Source organism: Pistacia vera, unplaced genomic scaffold, assembly GCF_008641045.1.
Source record: "Pistacia vera cultivar Batoury unplaced genomic scaffold, PisVer_v2 Contig487, whole genome shotgun sequence".
Lineage (NCBI taxonomy): Eukaryota > Viridiplantae > Streptophyta > Magnoliopsida > Sapindales > Anacardiaceae > Pistacia > Pistacia vera.
In genome coordinates this window covers 1,076,627-1,098,775 of record NW_022196320.1, presented here as the reverse complement: position 1 = coordinate 1,098,775, position 22,149 = coordinate 1,076,627, and the positions used below count along the sequence as shown (strand labels likewise).

The 22,149-nt window shown below is 35.0% G+C and overlaps 3 protein-coding genes across 10 annotated transcripts; 2 read left to right on the top strand and 1 right to left on the bottom strand.

Annotated features, from left to right (window-relative positions):
* Positions 1-1,092: 1,092 nt before the first annotated feature.
* Positions 1,093-4,930, top strand: LOC116147008 (probable 2-carboxy-D-arabinitol-1-phosphatase). 8 transcript variants are annotated; one of them, XR_004130608.1, is made up of 7 exons: positions 1,093-1,343; positions 2,325-3,083; positions 3,161-3,260; positions 3,476-3,615; positions 3,691-3,770; positions 3,976-4,542; positions 4,749-4,930. XR_004130608.1 is itself a non-coding variant. In XM_031432434.1 (6 exons), the coding sequence occupies exons 2-6, from the start codon at positions 2,931-2,933 to the stop codon at positions 4,822-4,824; spliced, it is 549 nt and encodes a 182-aa protein (XP_031288294.1). In that variant the 5' UTR covers positions 1,093-1,343; positions 2,325-2,930; the 3' UTR covers positions 4,825-4,930. The 8 variants fall into 8 exon arrangements, 4 of the variants coding, with proteins under 4 accessions (XP_031288294.1, XP_031288295.1, XP_031288297.1 ...); XR_004130609.1 differs by lacking the exon at positions 4,749-4,930 and having other exon boundaries at positions 3,976-4,055; positions 4,139-4,154; XM_031432434.1 differs by lacking the exon at positions 3,976-4,542.
* Positions 4,931-13,044: 8,114 nt separating this feature from the next.
* On the top strand, positions 13,045-14,855 carry LOC116104890 (pentatricopeptide repeat-containing protein At2g33760-like). The gene has a single exon (XM_031391331.1). It carries the CDS (start codon positions 13,099-13,101, stop codon positions 14,839-14,841), a length of 1,743 nt encoding a protein of 580 aa, XP_031247191.1. The 5' UTR covers positions 13,045-13,098; the 3' UTR covers positions 14,842-14,855.
* A 4,015-nt stretch (positions 14,856-18,870) lies between these two features.
* Positions 18,871-21,285, bottom strand: LOC116104838 (zinc finger BED domain-containing protein RICESLEEPER 1-like). Its single transcript, XM_031391265.1, has 2 exons — positions 20,983-21,285; positions 18,871-19,773 (listed from the first exon to the last, which is right to left on the bottom strand). Exons 1-2 carry the CDS (start codon positions 21,283-21,285, stop codon positions 18,871-18,873), a joined length of 1,206 nt encoding a protein of 401 aa, XP_031247125.1.
* Positions 21,286-22,149: the final 864 nt, after the last annotated feature.

The following is a 22,149-nucleotide window of genomic DNA, read 5'->3' as shown; positions in this document are numbered from 1 at the left end:
AGTACTACAGGTTATGTCATACAACAGTTAGTTGGGTTTCAAAGTTACAGAAAATTGTTACTCTTTCTACTATAGAGGCAGAGTATGTTGCTATGACAGAAGCTAGTAAGGAGTTAATATGGTACAACAGTTCCTAGAAGAATTGAGCAGAATTATGAGAAGAGCGCTTTGTATCGTGATAGCCAAAGTGCAATTCACCTGGCAAAGAACTAGTTTACCATGCTAGGACAAAACACATAGAAGTTCGTTACCATTTCATATGCTTAGTTTTGGAAGGAGTTATAGCGCTCGAGAAGATTGAAGGGAGTAAAAATCCAACTGATATGTTCACGAAGGTGGTTACCATTGAGAAACTGAAGTTGTGTACAACTTCAGTTGGACTTCTCGCTTGAAGAAAGAAAAATTGATGCCACTGCTAATGGAAGTGAAGAATTGAAAACATGTTGAATTAGTCTCTAAGTGGAGATTGTTGAGATTGTGGAGCCAAATTCAATCCAAATTAGAGTTGGATTAGGACATGGGTTTTCCTAATTTGTATTGAAGTAGAATTGTTTTCTTTTAGGAATATAATTGGGAATATGATTATAATTATATTAGGAATTAAAATATAATTCTTATTAGGGTATGTGATTTGAGTCCTATTAGGAATAGTGTCTCATGTATTACCTATACAAAGTGGTTAAGTGTTAGAGTTAGAGAACACAAATTGAATAGAAGGCAAAGCCACAATTAGAGAGTAAGAGCCATCAAATAGGATTTAGTGAGTGAGCCAATTTGTGAGGCTTATAAGAGATTCTTGTAATTTCTTTTATTCTTCTTCATAGTGAAATTTCACAGCGGTAAAATGAACGTAGCTCTCATACGAAGAGTGAACCAATATAAATCTTGTGTTTGTGTATGTGGCTATTTTATGTTCTTTGTTAGCACTATTTTTCGCTTCCCAGGATTTAGGATTTGTTAGTATTCAATTAAATTGTCTAACACAATCAACATCCACCAATAAGATTAGGCGGTCTCAGATTTGGACATTACAGATAGCTCAAATAAGATGCTGCACACAATAGTGCATATTGGAATATTCCCATAAAAGCGTTAAAAGTTAAAACAGCCTCAAAGCTTATAGTTAAAACAAATTTAGAACCATGAACACAAAAACAAAATCCTGAGTACCCCGATTCAGAGGACGATGGTTTGTGGAGTTTTGTCCTTGACCAGCCCTTGGTGCTAGGATTTAGCCTCCAAATTTGATGCCAAAAGAGCCTTTAATCATCGTCCGACCACTTACGGTTCAACAGTTAGAATTGTATGTTCAGATTCCGGTCTAGACTTGCCTGCAAATACTGGTGAGCACCCTCTCTTAGCTCAAAAATTGATCTTAAAAAGTTTCTTTACAATTCTAAGTGATAGTCGACATACAATGGGTTGAGAGAATTTTGTCCTGTGGTATCAGTCCTAGAAGAATTGTAAGAGCTTTATGTGAAGTTCTTCTTTTGGGGGGATTTGTCTTGGGATTTGTATGCAAGTTGCAGAAAAAATGAAAAGAAATTGGAGTCTGTATGTGAAATTTAGGTTGCACGTTTTGGCTTTGAGACATCGTTGGACGTGATTGTGTTATATTGAATGGTCAATGATAAACAAAACAGGGAAGTTTGCATAAGCCCCATTTGTTTGTGTATGGGACCTAAAACTGAGAGAGGCAATCTTCCTTGAACAATTTATAGCTATTTTATAGGTTTTTTACTATTAAAGGTAGTGTTATTTTATGCCAAGTGGTCATTTTTTAATGTCTAACATTTGCTTCTCTCCTTATGTGTATTACATGCTCTCTTTATATAGGGTTGTGGCACTGAAACCTTCATATTGCCTAGTTGAAGGTCGAATAGTTGTAGTTTCAGAGGCAGTAAATCAATGTTTAGTAGCGGTGCATTCCTATTTATATCCATTGGCCAAGCATACTTTGTTTGATGTGTATAGCCTAAAATTCTTCTTCTTTGTACCTATTATATGATAACTGCAGAAGGAGGGGAGAGGGATTTTGTGTTGAGAGAGGTAAAAACTTTGCGGAGTTCCTGTGATATGACAATTTAATGAACCTAGTCAACATAGTATGCCTTCCAAGAGAAGAACTGAGCTAAACTGAAGTACCTGCTAATTGAAAATCTAATTGAAGCCCTATCTCACCCCCCTCAACAGTTGTGTTTATGTCTGCAGGTGATACGCCCATTAAGAATGTGAATGACAGCCGAAATATTTTTCTAAAGTTGTTGTCTCATCTAATTCTAACTTCAAGTTGGTTTTGAATATTAATAATTTGATTATGACAGGGAAACTTCATAGTGATGCTTCTGTGACTGGTGGCGCTTATGGTTTTGATAGAGCAACAACATCTCTCACTCAAAAGTTGATCTCATCGACCAAAAAAGGTCACTCTTGTAAGGCATGGTCTTAGTTCTTGGAATGATGAGGGCATAGTTCAGGTTTGTTGCCTTTCTTATTTTACTAACAAGGGATGTGTGAATTGAATGTTCCTTGAGCAGTTCTTGCTTCTTTGTTTCTTTTTTACATCTGTTTTCTTTGTATAGTTTGGTTGTGTTTCTGCCCTTCGTTACTTGCTAATACATCGGAGAAAGGCTTTGGTGGAATCTGATGGTGAAGTATAGTATAGACTTGTTAATATCACTGAAATTTCATCCATGACAAGAAGAAAAATCACCTGAATTCCTGGCCTTAATTCTTATTCCTCTCGCATTTTTCGCCATCTTAACCTTTTCTTTTAGGCTTTCATGAAGTTGTTTACTTTCTGTGGACATAAAATTCAAGTCTAATCCTTCTTCTGTGCCTCGAAATGCCATTCTGGATGCTATTTTGAATCTTTTTTTCCATTTTTCCAATGAGAAACAGAGAGAATTTTATTAAGGAAATCAAATCAGATGATAACTTCATTACTTCAAGCATGTATGCAGGGAAGCTCAAATTTGTCTGTGCTAACAGAAATTGGAGTAAGGCAAGCAGAGAGGTGTCGGGAAGCTTTAAGAAATATATCCTTTGATCGATGCTTTTCAAGTCCAATATCTCGTGCCAAAGTATAGATACCATCATAAACCCTTCTAATATTCAGTGTTAGCTTGTTTATTTTTTTAACTATAGATGTTTCATGCAGACCACTGCTGAAGTTTTATGGCTAGGGAGGGATGAGCCACTTGTTTTCCTTGATTCATTGAAGAAGGCCCATCTATTTTTCCTTGATTCATTGAAAAATGGTCAGTCTCCCCTTGTATTCATTCCGAAAGTTCTAAAAATATTACATTTACTTGAAACAGAATTTGCTTCATGTATACTATAATTTTTATACTGTAGTTTCTTTCGAAAATAGTGCGTCTACTCATCACATTTCCACGTTAGAACAGAACTTGTTCAAATATTTCATTTATTTCCAAATCTATGAGACTAAATCATGCTCAGTATTTGGAGGCAGTGGAAGCTAGGCAGAAGTATCCAAAGGAGTATACAACTTGGAGAGAAAATCCTGCTAACTTTGAAGTGAATGGTGTCTATCTTGTAAGAAAACTATGGGGAACAGCTAGGGAGGCTTGGAGGGAAATTCTATCCACACCTGTATGTCCTTTTCATGCCTGTAGTTGTTTGTGTTTCTTATGTTTCAAATAGATTTTTTTGACAGGTTTCTTTCAGGGAAAGAACTTATTGGTTGTCACTCACAAATCAATTTTGAGGGTGCTTATCTGCACAGCTTTAGGGCTAGGCCCAGAGAGGTATGTGATGGTCTTATCATAATTGCAGTTATGCCAGTGATCTCTGTGATTATTCTCAATCACATTTGATCTTAACTTGAGAATTCCATGAATATTATATGATATAGCCCTCTTTTCTCTTTGAAGCTTTGCCATGAAATCACCTTCTAGGTGGAGTTTTGCCTTTAGTTCGAATGTGTTTTGAGTTATATTTCCTGATTTTCAGATGACATGAGTGCTCTTGGCCAGTGATTAGGAACCCAGCCCAGCCCGGCCGGTTTAAGCGGGACTTGGGGCCTTAACCAGGTCGGGTTAAAATTTTTCCTATTCATTCAAAACCCTAGAAATTAGGACATTAATCCATAAACAATTGAAGGTTGAAATGTTAGGGCTTTTGAAGAGGAATGGCCAACGAGTGGAATGGTGGCGACGAAGGTGATTTCCGATGAATGAATCGATCGGAAATCGCAAAAATAAGTCACGGAAAAAAGCCCGCTATTGCTGGCAATTGAGGCGGCTAACGAGGGAGGGGTGAGATAGGTTTTGGTCAAGAGGCTGAGGGGAGTGTTTTCATGGTGATGGGGAGTGTTGTCGCTGGACACACGCCCTATTTGCCGACACCGACGGTGGTGTTTGGGGTGTTTTTGCAAAATTTTAAACCTATAGAGACTTATAGTAATTTTTAGGGTTATTTTTGTTGGATTTCAAACCTTTGGATACTAGTTTTACCTGCCGGTCAAACTGGTTAAACCGCTCAACCCGGACCCGGTGGCTTGGTTGGGTCACTACACAGGTTCGGTTTCTAATCACTGCTCTTGGCAACACATCTTTTTCCTTTTTCCATATAAGTCACAGATCATCTCTAAATGGTCTTAGTCATCTTATTGAAGGAAATGTGCTTGCTAAGATCATTTATCTTAGAATTATATATTCATAATAAAACATATTCCTGACATGATCTTTTGGCAATCAGCTCTCATAAGCCTCTTGATGTTTCAGGTTTCGCGCAATAGATGTGAATAACGGTGGCATATCTGTATTTGTTTTAAACAAACAAGGAGAAGCGATGCTTTAGTCTTTGAACATGACAGCGCACATGTACAGTGATTACAAGTACTTTTATTGAAGTTTCGTAATGCATTTTGCTGAATGGCAACCATTTTAGCTGCCCTATGCATACAAATACTAGATGCAGGATACAGCAGTACTCGTGGGGTAATATGGTCGGAATGAGTAGATTGCCAGTTCAGCCTGTTTTCTTTCTCATAACGGTTTTAACTTTGCTAAGTTACTCTGATCCAAATTTAATTGTAAAAATCAAACTTGACACTCTCGTGCATGGCTGCAGCCATGAATTGGTTCCACTGTTGTCCCTTATGTTGATGATAACATGACTTGCTGATTTAATGATATGACCTACTTTTTTCTGGATAAGTCATTTCGGCTAGGTATACGTATGAAAAGAGATACATGGTAGCACTTACTATTGACCGAAGTACTAATTTTAACATTGCTCAAACAACGTTTGTTGGCTGAGTTTGAGAATGGAGTGGTGGTGATCGTGGAGAAGTTGGAGAAGACAGGCTTCGAGACTGTATGGCTCTGCTTGAGCTTTGTCTGTCTCGGCTGGAAATAATTTACCAAATATTTATTTATTTGAAATCGGTTTATTTGGTGAAGAAAAAAAAATTAATTTCAAAGTGGTGGTTGTGGAATTTTGTTTCAAAACGAAAAATCAAAGAGGGAGAAGAAAAGGGAACTTCAGTGAAAGAGAGAGAATAAAAGAAAATTCTTTTGTTTGAAGATGAACAAAGGGGGTCACGGTGGGAAGGAAAGGAAAAAAATGAGAAGAATGAGGGGGCAAAATAATAAAGGAAACAAGACAGAAGGATGAAATGAAATGACCATCTTGCCCTTGACATTTTTTCAGAACTTGGAGGGCATTATGGTTTTAAACGGTGACTGATATTTTTTGAAAATTGTAGAGATCAGTTTATTAAGATTTAAGAGTGAGTTTGAAGTTGCATTAGCTTCTCCGATAATCACTTCATTATTTACAATTCAAAAAAATTTGGTAAACTAATTTGAAAAGTGATTATTCAACAATTTGATTATGAAAAAATCTATTTTATAAAAGGATTTTAAAAGCACTTATAGCCTTCAAAATTCAAAAGCTACTTTTAAAAGGGCTAATTACAAAATCACCCAAGATTAACTTAAATTATAAATATATTTCAATAAAAATATTTAAATAAAATATTAAAAACAGAAAAGTTCATAACTGATCGGTCGACTAGTGGTAAAATTCTTCGGCGATGAGTGGACCGACACCATCAGCACGGTTGCGCTCGTTGGTAGTGCAATCGTGTCGACGGTGTCACAAAAGATGGCAGCGCTTAGCTGCAATGGTCTGGCAAAGTTTGATCGAACACTACGGATCAATGACACAGTATTTGACAACTCCACCAACGTAGTAGCACTCGGTGACAAGCGATTTATGCAACCTTGTTGGCCATGTCGACCCACTTGCTTTTGAAGAATTTTCTGCGGCAGCCAGCCATCAGTGACAACTTATTTGCAGACTAGTTTTCAATTTTTTAAAATTTTCAACTTTTTAATGAAAATAATTACATTTTAATATTATTAATAATAGAAAAAAATATTTAAAAAACTCCTATTCTGTTCTCTTTGCATGAGTTATATGTCATCTCAAAATTAAAAGTAATTTTAAAATTTAACAAAACAAACACTTCATAAATTATTTTTGTAGTTGATTATTTCAAAAGTTGGCCTATAAATGATTATGAGACAAGCTACAACAATCCCAAACTAAGCCTACAAAGTCCATAATTACCCAAAAACCCGACTTTCGGAAACTATAGGATGAGTAATTGATTTTTCTCATTTTTCTATATATTTTTTATGTTTCATTTTCTACTTTATATACGTGTTTATTTACCATTTGGGTTGTTTGTAAAACAAAAAACTAAGAAAAATTTTGTATAACAAAAACACAAAAAAAAACATAAGAAAATGTTCTGTATAGTCATTATGTACTTTATTATAAGGTTTAAAATTAATAAAAAAATAGTATAAATAATTTTTTTTTTATTTATTTACAAAAGAGTGATTATAAAAGATATTTTCAAATCTTTGATAAAGAAATAATTACAGAAAACCCCCATGTACATTGCCTAATGAAAGCAAACTCTCGCACATATAAGAAATGAGACCTTAACCTCTATTTTGTCAAACTCTGTTACTGTAAATCAGTTGGATTGCAAGATGACTTTTTTACCCTTGTCAAACTTATTAAAAATTACAAAAAAAACCCCCAACAACAAATTTCCAAAACACCTCTACCTCTCAAAAGTGGTCGCCAACACCTCGAAGAGCAATTTGATGAAGCTAGAAACCACCAAGGCCTTGTGGCAATCACCAAAGCTATAAAGGCTTTACGACGACAACTATTGAGGCTAATAAGACCTCTCGACTACTAGCTAAGGCTAGATTTGACCTTTATCGATGTCGAGAGGTGAGATTTAGCCTCATGGCATCGTAAAGGCTAGATGCTTTTCAACGTCAATAAAGGTCGAATTTGGCTTCTCGATGCCCAAAGAGGCCATATCTAACTTTTAGCTAGTTGATAGAGATCGAATTTGGCCTTGGGTCTGTAATACCCACATTCAGAAATATGATAAGGATTATTTTATAGTCATAGTGAATATATTAACTAGTTTTATAAAGGAATTCCATAAAAGTTTCAATACGGGCAAAAAGGTCATTTCACACAGAATCACGTGTTCAAGTGAAAAGTGAGTATGATAAATATATAGTATTAAGTGTGCTAGCCATGAGAATGGAGTGGTAGAAAGGTTATGGACAATACACGTGATATGATGCCGAGATAAATACGTGTTTGTAAAGTAATAGAAAGAAACTAAAGAATAAGGGTAAAATAGTTTTTTCACTCACAACTAAATGAAAAAGTGGGGAGTGAAAATGACTAAGAACATGTGTTAAATCCATTGAAAGTGAGGGTATATCGGTAAATGCACGTATGACATTTGTTGGAATTATTATAAAAGTGCAAGGGCAAAATGGGAATATATTTATTTATTTAGTTATAAGGTTTCAATAAACTAAACCCTAGCCATTCCATCCCTTGTATATGCCACCCCTCATCCAATTTCTCTCAAACTTCTTCACCAAATTTCAAAGAGAATTCATAAGAGTTTGCTAAAATTTTTGTAGATTTCAATCCTAAAGCATCCAAAGGTAAGATTCTAGCACAAAGGTTGTGATTAAAGTTTTAAATTCTTATGGTTTTATATGATTTAGTCCAAGAGGAAGAGAATTTTAGCAAAGGGAGGTTATATCATTAGTGTTGCACAAATTCAAGGTAAGTAAATCCAATTTTAGTTCTGATTTAAGCAATAATTATGTAGATTGATTCTTGTATGTTGTATGTGATTGTATGGTGAGAATTATTGGCTATTTCAATGTTGAATGATGTATAAAATTCCAGCCATGAGAAATAGTTCATGTGTATGTGGAGATTTGGTGGAATTATGGATGTAATGTGGAAGAATTGTTGATGAAATTTTGAAGCGTTGAATCCAGCCAATTAGAAGTTAAATTTAGTGAGTTTTTGCTCCAATTTTGGTGGACTTGGAGAGATGAGGAAGTGAGGCCAACTAAGTATTTGCATGTGCATGTGAATTGTTTGATGAAAATTCAAAGAGAAATGCATGCATGAGTTTGTTAAATCTTATTGAAGAAATTGTTAGAGAAAGGAAAGAATTGGAGTCGAAAGGTTATGTTAGGCTTAACCAAGTGTAAATTTTAGTATTCAAGAGTGCATTTTGTTATGCCAAAATTTAGAATATCACTTGGTCATGTTAGTTCAATGAGATAAATAGCTTTTAGTGCATGGTTCAAGTTACTTGTACCTTTAGTATTTCTTCAATAACACATTTTATTTAGTTATTGAATTAGAAATTGTGAAACTTATGACTTTGGGAAAGTGTTAAAAGGGATTTACATGTTAAATTGTTACTTTGTTATGACATTGTTGATAGTAGAGAATTGTAGATTATGTCATGACATATCAATATGTCATAATAAATTCTCAAGTTTGAGTACTTGAATTTAGAAAGATCATCCAAATAATGGCTCGCCCAAATAAGTATATTGTTGTTTCTTGTTTTGAGATTAATTACAAACAGTATGTAATAAGTGATTTTATTGTATAAAGAATAGAAATTTTTTCTCAAGTATAGTTATCAAAAGAAACATAAAAGAAATAGAAGTTTAGCTTATATATTAAATACATGACCATTTTAGAAATTGATTGGTATGAGTATAATTTTCATGCCTTATTATATATTACAAGCTATAGAATTGTGCTAGAAGATCTTGAGAGTAGGTTGTATTGGCCAAAAGTTTAGTTAAGAATGTTAGAAAAAAATTAGAATTTAACCAAAGTATATATGTTGTGTCATATGTTAGATTGAATTTACAATGATTAATATGGCAATATAGATTAATGTATAGAATGTAGCCAAAAGAAAAGAAGAAAGAAGGGCACGTATAACACTTGAAGTTGACGGTCATGTAAGAGAATGAAAATTTATGGCATTAAGATTTGTATTTAGAAAGTTGTACAAGACATGTTTGATACATTAGAAAAATATTAGAGAATTGTTTAATGACGTGGTTATGTGACATATAAGTTTGAGAAAATCTAGTAGCATAATTGGGCAAGTTAGTAGACTTAATACCTATGTTGTAGCATAGCTTTTTATAGAAGAAATTAGATTACCCAAAATGTAGAATTCATTCCCTAGTTGAATTGTGTTGTTTTAATATCTCACTAATAAAATTATAGAATAATAGAATTTGTGAGAGTCAATGTACTTGTATACGTGTACATTTTACATAGCATGATAGAATTGAAGAATTATGTAGAAATTATAGAATCGCGTACGTACACACGATGCATAGAATTCAGAAATAAAGAATAAAATAGAAAACGTTTAAGTTAAGTGTGTTATTAGAATAGAACTTTGGGCTTTCCAGAAAAGTATAGAAATACAAGCCTTAGAATTAATAGAGTACATGCTAGAGTCAGACATGTATTTTGGGATCATGCATAGACAGCATATAAATGCATGACATAGCATAACATATATTTCAGAAATTTTATAATTATTGGAAATGTCTAACTAGTTATTTTGCAGATTTACAGAACATGTTTTCAAAGGGTTGTTCTGATGGGGAACCTGTGAGCATTCACTGCGTTAGCTAGTGGCGACAGAGATGCAGAAGTTTCCCACATGCACGCCGCCATCAGTGAGCGGCCTCAGAATAGAAAACAGAATTGTACAGTCAGCCAGAAGTACATGTGGATAAGGACTATACCCATAAAGAATTTCAGAATACGCTCACACGGCTAGGGTTCCAAATCTATGCCTCAGCCTAGTCCGATCAGCAAACCAGAATAGAAAACAGAAAGAGTTTTAGAAAGAAAGAAAAATAGAATAAGAAACAGAAAACATAAAGAATTTCAAAAAGAAAGAAAAATAGAATAAGAAATAGAAAACATAAAGAATTTCAGAAAGAAAAGAAAATAATTAGAAAATAATTTTTAGAAAGAATATAAACATGATCATTTGTATATGCATCAGACATTTTATGCGCATTGCATCTCATGCATTTATGCATAGATTAAACAGTTTATTTTATTATTGCGCGTCTGACTAGCCAAGAAAAGAAAATAGAAGCCCATGAGAATAGAAAAGAAAAGAAAATAGAAGCCTACGAGAATAGAAAAGAAATTAAAGATATACAAGAAAAGAACAGAAATTAGATACATGCTAGAAAAAAAAAAAAAAAAATTAGAAGCATGAAAAATAGCAAGAAAACTTAGTGATTTGTTGAGTAGAGAAAGAAATAGAAAGTTATAATCTAGCAGAGAAGAGAAATAAAATGATAAAGAATAGCACAACCCTTGAAGGATTTGAAAAGATTTGAGAAAAATAGAAGACTGCTAAGTAGTACGCCTGAGAATAAAGAGAGAAAGCAAACATAAATTTAGAAGTAGTACAGTGAAAACGGGGACAACGGGGACAACGGAGTAAAAGCATATTTAGATTGGTTTACTTACTGAGCATTTATAGCTCACCCTGTTGCTTTCTTATTTTTGCAGGTATTAGATTGTAGTGGTCGGGAGACGTCAAGCTGGCAAGATGGTTGTACACACTATCTCAGTGAAGAAATTTTAATATGGATTTATATATGTGAGAAATAGTCTTTGTGTAATAGTATGTTATAACTAGATTATGGATAAAAAATTTAGATGAACAACCTTTTTAAACTAGCAATTCTCTAGATTCTCTCTATAGGATACTCAATGAATACTTGCCTAGTGAGACATTATAGGGCCTCACCTTTGAAGTTGTTAACAATGGTGAGTAGAGAGGAAGGAGTGGGGAAAGAGTGAAAGAAAAAAAAAAGTTAGACAGAAAAGGGAGAAAATTAATCTAGGGTTCAGTTAAATATCAAAATTACCCTTCTAGAAAAATGAAGGGTGCGTTTGGTTTATTATTTTGGATAGGATTTTGGGAATAATATTGGGTAGTTGAATAGGAGAGTATTATGAGGTAAAATTTAAAAAATTATAAAAAAGCCCATAGGTTTACTAATTTAATTAAACACCCCAACATATAAAATGACAAAAATACCCCCACCACCCGCAGTACCAGATTCCAGCCACTACCACCGAAATATGGCCGAAAAATCGCGTTACGAAATAGACCGGTCGGATCCGTGTCGTAACGCGTCGTTATGGCATTTTCCGGCTAGATGCACCACGGATCTGGCCGGAAAAGGCTAGATCTACGGCCTGCTGTGGTCGTCGACGGTCGAAAAAGGCCAAAACGACAGCCAAAGATATGGCCGTCGTTTTCGGTCAACGATGGCCATAGTGACGGCCAAATCTGACCTTTTCCAGCCAGATCCACTGTGGATCTGGTTGGAAAAGGCTAGTTGGTGAATTACCGGCCAGTTGGAAAAGGCTAGTTGGTGAATTACCGGCCAGTTCCGATGGTAATTCACCGTTGTGGTAGATTTCGGCTACCATCGACTGTGGTTGCCGGAATCTAGTAAGTATGGGTCACGGGAGTATTTTTGTTAATTTTTAAACTTTTTTCAAGGGATATTTAATGAAATTAATAACCTTATGGGGTCTAAAAGTAATTAAAAAATAGGGTAATATTTCTAGAATAATGTGCCAAACATTATTTGGATAATAGAATTGAGAATATAGGTAGAAATAATAAGCCAAACGCACCCGAAAATATCAAGTTTACCTATGCTTCAGTTAACTCTAACAGGCAATATAACGGAATGGGGGTTAAGTTTCCATTTCCCGTATGTGCAGGGCTTTTTATATTAAGGCATCTCCAACCCACGCCAAAGCGCCACGCCATTTTGGTGTGGCGCTACAATGCTGCGCCAAATTTGGTACAGCACTGTAGCGCCACACCAAAATGGTGTGGCACTGTAGCACCATTATTTATTATTATTATTATTTTTATTATTTTTAGTTTTGTTAAGTTAATTTGAGTATTAAATTTTACACCAAAAATCACATCAAATTTGATTATTTGTATTTAATTTAATTTGATTATTATTTATAATAATAAGTTCATATTAATGATATAATTCAAAAAATGATGAAAAATTAAAAATAAAACTTTATTCAATGTAAATATTAAACAACAATAATCAAAATAAAAATTAACACTAATTTAAAAACATTAAATCTAAAAAGCTTGAATGGACAACACATCTTTTTGAGCTTGAATGAATAATATATCTTTTTTTTTGTATTATTTTATATTAGATGTAATCTTTTTCTATATTAAGTGTAATATTTATTTGATTAAATAAATGCTTAATTTTATTAAATTAGTATAATTTTTAAAATAATTATTATTTAATAAAAATATCATTCCTAATAGTTAATTAATATATACAAAAATAATGATTAAAATAGATTAATTGTTGATTATTACAATAAAATAAAAAAAGGTATAATATTTAGTATAATGGGTTAGAGATAGAATAGTGTTTTACACCAAAATTTGCACCAACTTAATAATTGGTAGGAGATGGTCTTAGGCGATCTACACGGGGTTTTCTGTAATTATCCCTTTTGATAGGGTACCAAATACCGAAATTCGATTTCTATTTTTATTTTTTTATTTTTCAAATTCAATTTTGTAGCTTCCTCTCCCGCTCTTTTGCAGTCGCACTCTGTCCTTCATGGCAAACATTCAGTTTGATGGAGCAGAAAGGACACCATTCCCCATCCTACCAAGCTCTGATCAAAGCAGGTCCACGCCTGAAGCCCCTGCAACAAGTCCAGGCTCGACTCGTCGTCTCCGGTTTTGGTCGCAGTCGATCCCTCCTCACTAAGCTCCTCTCTCTGGCTTGCGCCGCAGGTTCCATTGCCTACGTGCGTCGTCTCTTCTTTTTCATTCCCAATCCAGATGCCTTCCTCTTCGACACCCTCATAAAGCAAACCTCCAAATTCAGTTTCTCTATTGATTCTCTCCTATTTTATCGCCGTATGATTTTATCAAAATTTTCTCCCTCCAACTATACTTTTACAGCTGTGATTAAATCTTGCGCTGATTTATCAGCTTTGAAACTCGGTAGAGTCATTCATACTCATGTTTTTGTACGTGGTTATGGTTTAGATTTACATGTTCAGGCCGCGCTGGTTAGCTTCTACGCGAAATCTTGTAATTTGAGTGTTGCAAGGAAATTGTTTGATAAAATGCCTGAAAAAACTGTTGTCTCGTGGAATTCCATGATTTCAGGGTACGAGCAAAATGGGTTTGCTAAGGAAGCAACTGGGTTGTTCTATTTGATGAGAGATTTGAGCGTAAAACCGGATTCAACAACGTGTGTTATTGTGTTATCAGCTTGTGCTCAGTTAGGGGCTATTGGACTGGGCCGTTGGGTGCACGAGTATATTGTTGCTCAGGCGCTTGATGTGAATGTGGTGCTTGGTACTTCGTTGATTAATATGTATGCTAGGTGTGGCCAAGTTGGTAAAGCGCGAGAGGTTTTTGATTCGATGACAGAAATAAATGTTGTTGCTTGGACTGCAATTATTTCTGGGTATGGAATGCATGGTTATGGTACTCAAGCAGTTGAGCTCTTTCATCAAATGAGAGTTCATGGTAGAAGGCCTAACAGTGTCACATTTGTTGCTGTATTATCAGCCTGTGCTCATGCTGGACTGGTTCATGAAGGGCGTCAGATATTCAAAAGTATGAGGCAAGAGTATGGATTGATGCCAGTAGTGGAACATCATGTTTGTATGGTTGATATGTTTGGGCGTGCCGGATTGCTCAATGAAGCATATGTATTCATCAAAGAAGTGATTCGTGAGAGGCCAGCTCCGGCAGTTTGGACTGCCATGCTTGGAGCTTGCAAGATGCATAAGAATTTTGATATGGGAGTGGAAGTTGCAGAGCATCTCTTATCGGTGGAACCAGAAAATCCAGGCCACTATGTAATGTTATCAAATATATATGCATTGGCTGGTAGGATGGATCATGTAGAAATGGTTAGAAACATAATGATTCGGAAAAGCTTAAAAAAGCAGGTTGGATATAGCACAATAGAGGTTGATCAAAGGACCTACTTATTTAGCATGGGAGACAAATCCCACCCAGACACACATGAAATTTTTCAGTACTTAGATGAGTTGATGAGTAGATGTAGGGAAGCTGGTTATGTTCCAGAATCTGAATGGGTGATGCATGAAGTGGAGGAAGAGGAGAGGGAGTATGCACTTAGATATCACAGTGAGAAGCTAGCAATTGCATTTGGATTACTGAGAAGCAGCCATGGTATGACTATTAGGATTGTGAAGAACCTTAGAATGTGCGAGGACTGTCATTCAGCCATTAAGTTCATTTCAGTTATTACTAACAGAGAAATTATTGTTCGGGATAAGCTTCGTTTCCACCATTTTAAAGGTGGCTCATGTTCATGTTTGGATTACTGGTGATAAATACCGTTAGTTGCAGGTAACACACTGTATTAAATGTTTCTTTATATTATAGTTAAAATTAACCTGTTGCCTTGAATAAAAATTAACATAAAAAATAATCATAAAGTTAAAATTGGTCAATTAAAAAATAGCCAAGTAGAAAACACACATGTTGGGTGTTGAATCTGAAACTAAATTAAGGTTAAAGTCTTAAAGAGTGAAGTCAAGCTCAAGCCCAACAAGAGTTAAACATAGATCCTTGAGGTTTGACGTAATAACAAAATCTCTTTGGGCTTTATAAAATAAAAACAATCCCCAACAAATATCTTATTATTAGTGAGGCGTAATAATGAAAATCTCCTTGAGGTTTCTAAAATAACCAGAATCCCCCATAATCCCCCTGCCAATGAGCTATTAGAACATACATTGTTAGTATGTAATGAATATTATTAGATTGTCCTTTTATCTTTTTTTTTTTTTTTTTTTTTTTTACAAACACATTTAAAATTTAACAGCAAGGGAATTTATATTATTCTAGAAACTACAGGGGAGTTTGTTATTACTTATTTAATCATGCCTCAGGGAAAAAATATTATGAAGTAATATAAAAGTATAAATAGTAAGAATCCCATGGGGTTTCTAAAATAACACAATCTCCAATATCCTCCTACGTTGGTGAGCTATTAAAACTTACATTATTGGATTTAATAACATATTACCAATTTCCCACTTACCTTTTTTAACACTTAAGATTTAAAGGCAGAGAAATTTTTATTATTTTAAAACCTTAAGAGGATTAAATACCTTAGGGGGAAAAGTGTTATGAAGTCTATGTATAAAACTTAAATCAAATGGCCATTCACCATAATCTTAAGTCAAAAGTGGTCAATCATAAAACAACACCCACCCAAAAGAGGATATAAAATCGATAGAAAACGCACACTCCCTCGATTCAAAACCTCTGTTTTAAAAATCGGACCGGTTCGACCGGGACTCAGCAGCTTCTCCGGTCCGGTTCAGGTCTTAGGGGGGTTTTTATAATATTTCAAAATTATAAGGGTTAATAAATTTTATAAGGGTGTTTTGGAGATATGTCAAAAGTGTAGGGATTAGTTAGTAATTTTTTGGGGTATTTTTTGAAATAAATAAAAATTTTAGGGACTAATTTGAACTTTTTAGGGAAATTTTTGTTATATATTAAAATTTAAGGGATTAACATGTAATTTTTTAAAAATAAAATTGTCGCTGACGTCATCGGTCCAATCGGTTGGACCAGTTGACCCGTGACCCGGGCAGCAAAACAGATTGCTCTCCGATCCAGGTTTTAAAACAAAGTTCAAAACATCAATAGAAAACTTACACTCTCCTAAGTCAAAGAAATCTCCAATCTCCGTAAGATAAATCAAAACCTTAAGTCAAGAAAATCTTTGCACGAAAGAAACTTTTGATCTCAGTATGAAAGAAATCTTTGCGCACAAAAGAAATGTCTAATCTTGAGCCACTAGAAATCTCTGCTCAAGGATATTAGTAAATCTCTTGTTTTCCCATTTTAATTTTCATATTAGTTGACCTTTGATCGAAATTGAAATATTTGGTATTCTTGTTTTACTCTTTGTGTTAGTTCACATTTGATTGAAATGGAAATGGACTAATTGCTTTCTAAGAGAACAACCCCCCCTCCAAAAAAAAAGTTCTAGATATGACAGTCAAACATAATATATAATTGATTTTATCCGTCAAATACTATAACATATATCAAATAATTAAGTTTTTCTTTTTTATAACAATACAATATTAACACAAAATATGCACCGCATAATTTAATACTTCCATTAATATTAGAATAGTGAAAAAAGATGACACATCTATTGTGTCCTCTCCTTTATGGATAAACGAATGATAATTGAGTTCTCTTCTTTATTGACAACACATACAAAGAGATCGATCAATTGATTAGTAAACTCATGATAGATGCTTAGAATTAGTTTCTTTCTCTTTTTACTTGTATCTTCCATCTATTTATTTTATGGAGTTATTCACTAGATCAATGATTCAATGGAAGTCCATTTAGGGCAAGTGTTGGGATATATTACCGCATATACTTGTCAAATCATTGGTAATAAAATCATGCTTTCATCTCAATATAAGTACCATTAATGAGAATGAGAATGACAATTGAAGGTAGCATTAAATACACAGCAACATTAAAGCTTCTGACCAGGGCCCAGCCCATGGAAAGCCCGAAGTTCATAATTATGTCGCCACTAATTGGTCGTAAAATCATCAATCATCACTTGGATGATGAAGTAAAAGAGTATATCCTGAATAAACCCATGGATGGATATCCCCGACATGACCATATGCTTCGCCCTCCAAAACGTTAATTTAGAAGACAGCTCACCACATTAACACATGCATGCTTCTATTTAAACACCAATTTAATAATCAAATTCCCTTACCACAAATTTGACAAAATATTCTCCACACAGATTCTTTCGTTTAAATCAGCCCATACCCAAAACGACCGTTTTAAGTAACTCTTCTCAACCCTTCCTTGCCGCTTTCTTGTTCCGTTACCGTTACAACTCAACTCAATTGACAAAACCCTACCTCTCCATCATATAATTGAGTAATGCTACATGTACAAATAAATTTTACAAAGATTTATATACAAAGTGAGATTTATGTACAAAGTGAGGTGGCAAGAAATAAATGGAAGAGTGAACACAAAAAGTCAAACTCATCATATTTACTCTTCCATTTATTTCTTGCTACATCACTTTGTACATAAATCTTTGTAAAATTTCTTTGTACATCTAGTATTATTGCCATATTATTATCGACTAGTTTTTACCCTTCACGACTCATTCGTAGAAATATTTTATTGTTTTTAAAAAATAATTTTTAGAATTTTCAAATATTAAAAAGTTAGTACCTACCCCTCGCACTTATGTTTACCTTTCTTACAACTAAGGATGTATGCGAGCCGAGCTGAGCCGAGCCGATTATCCCGATACTCGAGCTTGGTTCATGATGAACAGTGACGAGCTCGAGTTCAAGTTGAGCTTGGTCGAGCTTCAATATTAGTATTCGAGCTCGAGCTCGCGAGTCATAAGGTGCACTAGAGCTCGAGCTCGAGCTCGATGGCTACTCATGAACCAGAAAGAAGCTACAAATTTAAAGGCAAAACTCTCCCATAATTCAACACAATCTTCCATTTCCAACACCAACAATCTTCCAAAACAACAATGAAATGACAAGTTGAAAGTTCTTGGATGAAATAAGCATTATAATTGTTTGATATATTTGTTGGATGTACATATGTAATATGCATTTCTTGCACAAACACAAGTGTACAACTACAAAAGGGTAGACACTAGACAATACACTCTATGAAGGTATATACAAACACAAAAGTACACTCTATGAAGCTATGTACAGACACAAAAGTATACTCCATAGAGGCTATATACAAAGACAAAAGAGCAGAAAACTAAAGCAAGAAATATAGACTTTGGGACAACAAAATCCGAGAACACTAGGAGAGAAAATCTCAAAGCCACCCAAAGTAGAAGAAAGGCACAAAAGCCACCCAAAAGCCAGGCCTCTCACCTGCAAATATTGTAAATGCAAAGTATAAATACAAAGGAAGCAAATAGTTTGCAAGTCAAATGTTTGTAATTCACCATTAAATCAAACAAATCAATAAACTAATAAAACCTTTAATGACAGGTGAAGCACTAAAAAAAGCTATTTATTTACAAACCCGCGAAGCTATGTTGGAGGGTCAAATGAAACTCAATCCCTTCAGATGAAGAGATAGGAAGGATAATCTCTAATGGTTCCTCATTTGTCTAAAACACATATAGGAAAAAAATTAGAAAGTTTAAGGTTAGAGTAAAAGAAAACTATATTCTAAATAAACGAGACATAAAACATTAATAATTAAGGATTAATTGAACTTACTTCGTCAATCTTCTTTAGTCCGAGGAGATTGCGTCACTAATCACCTCCAAATAGCAGTGCTTGCATTGTATTCGGAGATAATCAAGATCGGTAATTGTCAATAACTCTACTTCCGACACTAAATGTAGCCTCTGAAGCCACCGTGGTAATAGGAACGACAACTATATCATGAGCCACCTTACATAACACTGAATATTTCAAACTGTTTGTTTGCCACCACTTTAAAGCATCGAACGCCTCATGATCCACCTCACACTTATAACATGGGTCTTCCAAATAGGAATCTAACTCCGATTTTTCTGGGGCAATAGTTTCAATTATGCCCACATAATTCATTAAATTTGACCAACCAGAAGAGTCAGCATTCGCATTCTTCCCACTCCTACTCCCACTCCCACTCCCACTCCCACTCCCCCTTACCTGCCCAGGTGTAGGCATATGTCGAACGATAGATGATTGACTTTCGACCACATATTCCCTGTACAACTTGTACAAGACATCCCGAACTGTTGTAGAATGAGCCCATGCTTCAAGATTACCATAAATCTTGGGGAAAACATAGTCCAACACTCTCATTTTGCACCTAGGGTCCAGAACAGCAGCTATAGATATCAACAAATTGCACTCCCCCCAATATTTATCAAATTTCCCTTTCATCTTCCTCACCATGGTCCTCACAAATTCATTTTCATCCTTAGCATGTTTATCCAACAAAACTTTCACCTTACAAAGCTCGGCAAGAAATCTATTTGATGTTGGATATTCAGACCCTGAAATGATGTTAGTTGCAACATTGGAAACCTTCAAAATTTCACAAACTCTCTCTATTTTATCCCAATCTTCATCAAGGGGACAAGAAGTGAAATGCTGGTCTCTTTGAATGTATCTTGGAAACACCCTTTGGAATTTTAATGCAGTTGCCAACATCTTATAAGTTGAGTTCCACCTCGTTTTAAAATCCAATATCAATTTTCTATGAGGCAACTGCAATTGCTACACAATTTCTGAAAAGATTTTTAGTCTACTCTCCAATTGATTGATGTAGTAGACACTATCATGAACGTCTTTGATAATGTGCCTAATCTAATTAAGACCATTTTGCACCATTATATTTAATATGTGGGCTAACACCTAACATGAAACAACTTTCCCCCCACAAAGAAGCTTCTTGGTTACAGAAAAGTTTTCCTTCAAAACCTTGATTGCCATGTCATTAGTGGATGCATTATCAACTGATATCATGAAGATTTTGTTCTCAATTCCCCATTCTCGCAAGCAATTAAACATGCTATCAGCAATCTAGACACCACCGCAAGAAGGTGATAAACGAACAAAATTGATTACACCTTTGTTCAACCTCCAACTAGTATGGCTCTGTTTGGTTCACAATTTTGTGTTTTTGGGAAAAGTTTTTTGAAAAAGTTAAAAAGAAGTTGAATTGGGTGAGTATTACGATGTAGGATTTATAAATTAATAAAATACCCCCTATGTTTGTTTTTTTACGAAACACCCCTATAATAAAACATTAAAAGTTAACAAAAACACTCTCAACCCACCCTCAAATACAGACAGCCGGCCACCACTGCCAGAGGGTGGCCGGAGTCGTCGTATCGGTGTATCACCGACTGGATCTTGCCGGTCGTGCGTCGATATGGCCTTTTTTGGCCAGATCCACCGACAAAGGCCATATCTACGGCTAGATCTGGCCATTGACGGCTAGATCTGGCCGTATTTGCTCGCCAATGACGGCCAACAAACGGTCGTCGTTGATGGTCAACGACGACCGTTTGTTGGCCGTTGTTATTGACTGGTTACGGCCAAAGATCTGGCCGTCAACGGCCAGATCTTTGGCCTTTTCCAGCTAGATCCACCATGGATCTGACCGAAAAAGGCTAGATCAGCTCACTACCGGCCAAATTCAGCCGGTAGTGCGCCATCCTACCAGATTCCGGCCATTTTCCGGCAATGGTGGCTGGAATCTGGTAAATGTGGATTGTTGGGGTGTTTTTGCAATTTAAAAAAAAAAATATTTAGGGGTATTTAATTAAATTAACAAATTTAAGGGGTTTAAAGAAAGTTGAATAATATTGTGAGTTTTTGGGTAGTTTACTTTTTAACTTTTTTGGGAATACTAAAAGTAGTATTCCCAAAAACCAGCCAAACGAAGCCTATGTATCCAATGCCCTGTCACACCATGTACTCAAGTTTCTGATTACTAGAATTCCAAAGATCAGTAGTCAAACTAATTCTATCAATATTCTTTAAAACAGCCTTCAACCTCTTCTTTTCCATTTCATACACCTTATGACAATCATTTTTTCTTGTGAAAAGTGATATTTTTTCCCAACTAGGCTTCCCATATTTTAGCAAATTATTAAAACCCTCTTGCTCGACAACTTTGAATGGGTGCTTATACATAAGCACCCATTGTGCTACTATCCAAGCCATCTCAAACTTCCCACCTATAAGAGGAGGCAGCGAACTACTTGTCGCCATTGCATTTGAAGTTGGAAAGTTCAACTGTTGTTGTTGATTATTAAAAACCCTTCACCTTAAACACCCCTTCAAACGTCTAGCAAATTGTGTAGTGCTTCCAGTTGCATTAATGGACAATTTGGCCTTACAATGGATGCATTCTGCTTTCTTTGTATTGTCGGGTTGAAAAACCTCTTTAAATTCTGCCCATACAAGAGATGTCTTAGCTCTTTTCTTCCTTTGGAATGGGTTATCAACATCATCATTTTCTTGTTGAATAGTCGGACTAGTACCACAAGTTGCACTTACAGTTGGATCCGGAGTACTTGTTGGGGTTTGAACTGGTGAACTTGAGTCAATCAACATGGGTCAACTACTAGATGAGCCTTCCATACCTATAATGGAAGAATAAAGCAACTATTAGAATTTGTATGAAATATAAAAATCAAGCAACTATATATTTAATTGAATGCATTTCAACCTATTAAAGTACAAGAATAATGTGAGTGTAACGTGACTGATAGGAACCTCGATTGTTTCCAATTAAAAAATTCAATGACTAATGCAAAATTGATTTTTCCAAATCTAAACCAGCCAAGTATATTACACTAAATAAATAGACTTATAATTTCCCCCTAAGCCCAAACTTTCAACTCCAACACAAAGATGACGCAAAACCAAACAAACTAAAATTGCAAGTCTGCAACCAAAATCATCCAAAATGACATAACAATGAAAAAGCATCCAAAATCCAAACTTTCAACTCCAACACAAACATAATGCAAAACCAAAACTGCAACTTTAAAAAAAAATTAACAAATGCATTTAAACTCACTTAACAACCGGACGTGGGTCAAGATCAGGAGCTTTAGCATGATGGAGATG

Excerpts from the sequence above, each read along its gene's own strand:
- LOC116147008 (XM_031432434.1), top strand. The coding sequence starts at position 2,931 with ATGATAACTTCATTACTTCAAGCATGTATGCAGGGAAGCTCAAATTTG. Across the intron at positions 3,084-3,160 it reads GTCCAATATCTCGTGCCAAA|ACCACTGCTGAAGTTTTATG; the intron begins GTATAGATACCA and ends TGTTTCATGCAG. Across the intron at positions 3,261-3,475 it reads CCTTGATTCATTGAAAAATG|TGGAAGCTAGGCAGAAGTAT; the intron begins GTCAGTCTCCCC and ends ATTTGGAGGCAG.
- LOC116104890 (XM_031391331.1), top strand. The coding sequence starts at position 13,099 with ATGGAGCAGAAAGGACACCATTCCCCATCCTACCAAGCTCTGATCAAA.
- LOC116104838 (XM_031391265.1), bottom strand. The coding sequence starts at position 21,285 with ATGGCGACAAGTAGTTCGCTGCCTCCTCTTATAGGTGGGAAGTTTGAG. Across the intron at positions 19,774-20,982 it reads ATCAGAAACTTGAGTACATG|TTGCCTCATAGAAAATTGAT; the intron begins GTGTGACAGGGC and ends TAGCAATTGCAG.